A 5,531-nucleotide genomic window follows, 5' to 3' on the forward strand; every position below is an offset into this window, starting at 1 on the left:
ACTACCCCTGGTCCAACTCCTCTCGGACTTAGCACTACGACTACCCCTAGTCTGACTCCTCTTCCATGTAGCATTGCGACTATCCCTCGGGGAACTCCTTTGCTAGCCGCGCATGGCTTTAACGGGAGTCCTGACTAGTTTGTAGCGCAGATAAGCGATGAGGAGGCAGCGAGATTCTTCTCTCTGCTATCTCAGAGGACCTCAGCAATTCCCTCCCCTACACTGACGGGTGGACGTACTGCCCAGCCGTCCCCTCATGCCTCTTCGACCGCGGGGTCATCACCTGCGCATGCCTCTCGTAAGGGAAGGAAGAGTAGGAAGGGCGGCTCATGTTGTGCTGACTCGGGAGATGTAGACAAGTCAGCACACTCACGTCCCTACAAGTCTCCACTTGGTCCGGAGACATAGTATCAGTCAGGTCCCTTTCCCTCTCCTACTCCCACTGCTACTCCTCGCTCTGGAAGCGCTTGCGCAGCTTCCACTCCTTCTGACTCTACTACCGTCAGTCCTTCTTACTCATCAGGGGATCTCTCCTATCATATCACAGCTGCTAGAGAGATAATAGAAGATAGAAAGGGCAAAGAAGTGATGGCCACCATGAGGAGGTTGATGAGTCATCACTTCAAGAGCAGCATCGCTACCGATTGGTGGTATCAAGATGGCCAAAAGAAGCAGGCGGTCATCGATGAGTTAAAATGAAGATACCCTAACCCGCCAAATTAGGAGTTTAATGAGGATTATATGCGAGAGCGCATGGGTTTGGTCTTGAAGCATCGTAGATCAACCTTGCGTACTTCCATCACAAAGGGGTTGGCTAAACCCAGTTGGGTAGACAAAGCTGATTGGAAGTTCTTCAAGAAACAAAATAGGGACCATCCCGAATTGTTCGAGGGTCAAAGGAGGGCTGTGAAGAGACGGTTGGACATCGTAGGTACTTCGCACTTTGGTGTAGGTGGACGGTTGGCATTCGAGGCAACCGTGGTAAGTCTACTTCTTCTCATTTGATGTATTGTTCTATTTATTTTGCTACATATTACATGCACTTTAGCTAACTCTAACTCTCGTAAATTGCTCGTAAATTGGATCCACAGTAAGTTGCGATGGGTCGTCTTCCTACAGAGGCAGAGACGTGATGCGCATTTCAGATAGGAACAAAGCTGTGGTTTATTGAGCAAGAGGCAATGGGAGCGATGGTCGATTGGGCTGAGGTGGCTGCTCACACGGTATAAGTTTACTCCTACTTGTAATCTCACTTTTTAAATTGTTTTATTCTTTAAGTTCCAATCTAATTTTCGATTTATATGGTTCACTCTTAGGGTCAAAGCTCAAGCGTCCCATCATCGGAGACGAGCGATCAACAGGGCCAAGGATCAAACGCACATGACGAGGATGAGGGAGAAGACGCAGCTGGCGAGGACCAAGGAACAGGCCAACAAGACAAGGATGATTCGGATTCGGATGAGTAGTAGTGGTAGTAGTGGTAGTAGCATTTTCTTCACCCTGTATGTCATTTTGTATATCCGCTCGTTTGAGCAATTTTGTATCACCCTTTCGAAAGGGTAATTTTGTTACAAACAATGTTGTATATGTCCGACATGTATATGCTTTTGTTGCTCATCATTTCACAAGAGCGATTTTGTATCACCCTTTTCGCAAGGGAAATTTTGTTATAAAAAAACTTTGTTTTGTAATTACAAAAAAAAAAAGGATTAGTGGGGCTAAACAGGGCCATAGCAAGCCCTGTTTAGCCCCACTAACCCTTTTTTTTTAGTTCTGTTAATCGTCGCTATATAGTGACATTTACCAGCGTCGCTATATAGCGACGATTAAGAGTGTCGCTATATAGCAACGTTTATCATCGTCGCTATATAGCGATGCTTTATGGCGACGGTTCTTTTCCGACGCTTTTAGCGACTTTTATAGCGACGTTTGCGCCTGTGAAAAAAAAATTAATGTAAAAAGCGTCGGTATTTTCGTCAAAAAATGGCGTATGCCTTGTAGTAATTATAAATCGTACTTTCTAGCCTTGATGAGGGAATCACACCTACCAACCAACTTCACAAGGTTGCCCACCTCAGCATATCAAGCGCACAATGGGAGCAAAAATCAAGGGCCAACTCTAGTGCATAGCATCAAGCAAACAAATGAAGGAGAAATTTAGTACCAGCTCCACTGAATTATCAAGGGAACATGTATGAAGTGCCCAACTATCATCAAAATCATCGAGGAGTAGAGCATCAAGCCTATCTTGATCCACGCAGAGAACTTAGCACAGCATGGAACTGCAGGCTTCTACATGAGAAACATGATCAGAGATCTATGCATGGATCTTCCCTCATCTATGTATGGAACTCAAGCTTCCCCCCTATATAAGCACTAGCCCATTTCTTCATTTTTCATCCCAGTAATGAAACTCTTAAAAAAATTCAACTCTCAAAATTTCTAGAAATTTTCATTTTCCATCCTGGGAATGAAACCCTGTGAAACTTTTTGAGAAATCTAAACTCCCAAACTATAACCCCTACTCCCCTAAAGTTCCTATATCACTATGCGAAAACATGCTTGAATCACCAAATATCAACCTCTAGGATCTCGGGGACATCTCATATCATGTTCTTTTTTTCTAGAAATTTTCACGATCCATCCTCGTAATGAAACTCTGAAAAATTTTCAACTCCCAAATCATAACCCCTACTCCCATAAAATTCCTGTATCACTGTTTGAAAACATGCTTGAATCCCTGAATCCTAACCTCTAGCATCTCGAGGACAAAGTTCTTATAAGTTTGAGCTCTTTTGGTGAGAGCCCACATGCGTCAGAGTTAGACTTTTCACCCATGGCCACAAATGGTGGTAGAGGGCAAAAAATAGGGGAATATGGTGCACCCACTATCCCTTGTGAGCTCCGATGGCCTTGAAACTTGGCAAGGATGGGAAGGAAGCTCATATAGGCCTACTTGACAAGTTTCAAAGGCATTCGAGCTCGCGTGGGTTGGTGGGTGCATTTTTACACATGGCCCCTAAGGGTAGCGAGGGAAACAGATAGGAAACACTGCACATCTGCCACCCCTTGTTGTGAGCTCGAATGGCCACGAAACTGCCAAGTTTAAGGGTTATTAGAGTCTTTATGGGTTGGCTTATGCATCAAAATTGCAATTTTCACACACCGCCCGAGAGGGTGGTGGGGAGTAAAAACTAGGGGAATTCGGTGCACTCACCACCCCTTGCAAGCTCGAATGGGCATGAAGCTTGGCAAGGATGGGGAGGATTGCCGGTGTATTTTCTTTGGGACAATCCCTAAGGATTTTGCTTGATTGTTTGGCGATCAAATGTTAAATTTTGAGCAAACTTGTTAAATGCAATCCACATTTTGTAATAAAGTTGTGATTAAATTTTCTATTTTAGTCAATGAATTGAAGTTAACTTTCATTTTGAAGAGCTACTTCCTAAAATTTTACACAATCTTTCTAGAGAAAAATTTATGAATTGGCTACAAGATGACATGATGCTCATATTGTGGCAATCATCCTAGCCCTAGTTTTAGGTGAAACCCTAGGGTTAAATTTGTGTTATTGCAATTTATGGCCATAAAAATATACATAGGAGGGGGCTTCATCTGAACACCAAAACATGATATTGCATTAAAGAAGTCAACAAACAAATTATTCGTACAGATCCCATGACCATGACATGACATTAGTTGTAGAAGCACCACCATTAGTATAGTAGATGATGTAAGGAGCTAGACAATTGCATAGGTCTTGACAATTGGAACTACATAGCTCGTGAGAGAGTCGCTTATGACGGCCTCGATTTTGTAGGCATCGACTCCTTCGAAGATGCCATCCACAAATTGTTGGGTTGGACGATCGGTCCCGTCGGGAGCAGTCTCTTTGGATTTGTACGTGAAGGGGATTCTCATCTTGGCGGTGCTGCAAATGATGGTGACTGAAGCCTGCAGACGCCAGGTTCAGGGTTAAAAGAAGAGCTTGCCATGGATGGAAAATATACATTTTGAGAGAAGAGTTGAGAGACAGAGAATAAATTTATAATGTTACCCTTCCGCCCGGGGGAATGTCCTTGACGACGTGTTGCGTCTCGAACTCGATGCCTTGTTGGGTGCTCTCACCCCACTCATTGGAGAAGCTCTGCTCCAGGCCGATCTGCACATTGATCTTGCCTTCAGCCAAGAACGGAATGCCGGCCTTGAATTCAGTGGACACAGTCTGGCTGAAGGTGAAGGCGTTGGAGAAGGTGTAGCTCTTGGACACGCTCTGGGAAATTGCGACCCTCACAACCAGGTCGGTCATATAGGAAGAGTTGTTGACGGACGAACCATACCCAACGGCGAGGGGAGTTTGGGCGGTGGTGGACGCCAAATTGAGCAGATACTTGACGTCGAAGACCTGCCGTCCCTTGGCAGCCTCGCTGACCGTGAGATGCGTGGTGATGTCGGACGTGTTGCTGGCTCCAGCGTTGAGACAGCTGACCCAATAGTCGGTCAGGCGCTTGCAGATGTGGTTGTTGAACTTGTTCCTCAGGGCGAGCATGCTTCGGCTGAGCCTTAAGGGCTCGAAATGGCACCTGGTGTTGGTGAGGGCATCACTCCTGCTGGAGTCCGTCCATATCCAGTTGGTGCTGTTGCGCCAGAAGCGGTCGGTCTGTGGGCTGTAGAACGCGAGGGTGCCATCGAGGAGGTGGAGAACCTCGGTGGTGCCATGGAGGTTTGCAGGGTCGTTGCCATGGAATTTGAGCCAATTGATGGACCGCTCGTGGTGGGTGAGCATGTACATGCCGTTGTCGCCCTTGAGGAAGATGTGCCGCGGCAGGGAGACGGGGTACTCCCAAGCGTCGCTCACCTCAACGGCGCTCCACTGGTTCGGGGTTTGCTCCAGGGCGTTATAGCCGTGCAGGACCTGATTGTAGCGATTGAGGTAGAGGCCGTCCACCGCGGACCGAAAGGCCAGCTTGCCCGATTCCAGCGTGGCCAGCGTGAACCTTGCACCGGCGTCGCCCGCAGAGGGTGGCTGATCGGCCTCACGGTCGGCGCGGATCCAGTTGCCGGAGTCGCGCCTCCAGAAGCGCATGTTCTGGGAGCGGATGATGAAGGTGGCGTCGGGGTCGTCGACGTTGTAGAGCACCTCATGAGTTGCCAACCGTGTAATCTGTGCAGCGTCGAAGGTGAGAAGGCCGTCTGACTTGAGCGACAGATACATGCCATTGTCGCCCTTGATTGCAATGAATCTGGGCAGAAGTGCTACTGGGTTTGCAAGAGACGATGCCATCAGTTCTGCTCCTGTGTGTGTGTGTGTGAGAGGGAGAGACGAGAGAGAAAGAGTTGCTGGTGCCTGTAATGCTCAGTATAATGCTGCTTAAATAGAGTAGTGCGATTTTGTGCATGTGAGTAATCTCCATGGCTGCGCCAACCCATGTGGGTACGTCTGCACCGACCTAATTATCCCATGTGACTGTTCTTAGGGCATGTCTAATTGTGTCTGAGTGCAGTCTATCGTTCCGAGACAAAAGCATCCA

General features: G+C 47.2%; 1 protein-coding gene across 1 annotated transcript; it reads right to left on the bottom strand.

The window, feature by feature from the left end:
- Positions 1 to 3,678: 3,678 nt before the first annotated feature.
- LOC147889343 (uncharacterized) lies at positions 3,679 to 5,331 on the bottom strand. Its single transcript, XM_087391845.1, has 2 exons — positions 4,058 to 5,331; positions 3,679 to 3,954 (listed from the first exon to the last, which is right to left on the bottom strand). Exons 1-2 carry the CDS (start codon positions 5,282 to 5,284, stop codon positions 3,742 to 3,744), a joined length of 1,440 nt encoding a protein of 479 aa, XP_087247971.1. The 5' UTR covers positions 5,285 to 5,331; the 3' UTR covers positions 3,679 to 3,741.
- Positions 5,332 to 5,531: the final 200 nt, after the last annotated feature.

This window comes from Dipteris shenzhenensis, chromosome 20, assembly GCF_047967505.1.
Source record: "Dipteris shenzhenensis isolate YYH24624 ecotype China chromosome 20, Dip_SZ_1.0, whole genome shotgun sequence".
NCBI lineage: Eukaryota > Viridiplantae > Streptophyta > Polypodiopsida > Gleicheniales > Dipteridaceae > Dipteris > Dipteris shenzhenensis.

Excerpts from the sequence above, each read along its gene's own strand:
- LOC147889343 (XM_087391845.1), bottom strand. The coding sequence starts at position 5,284 with ATGGCATCGTCTCTTGCAAACCCAGTAGCACTTCTGCCCAGATTCATT. Across the intron at positions 3,955-4,057 it reads ACATTCCCCCGGGCGGAAGG|GCTTCAGTCACCATCATTTG; the intron begins GTAACATTATAA and ends TGGCGTCTGCAG.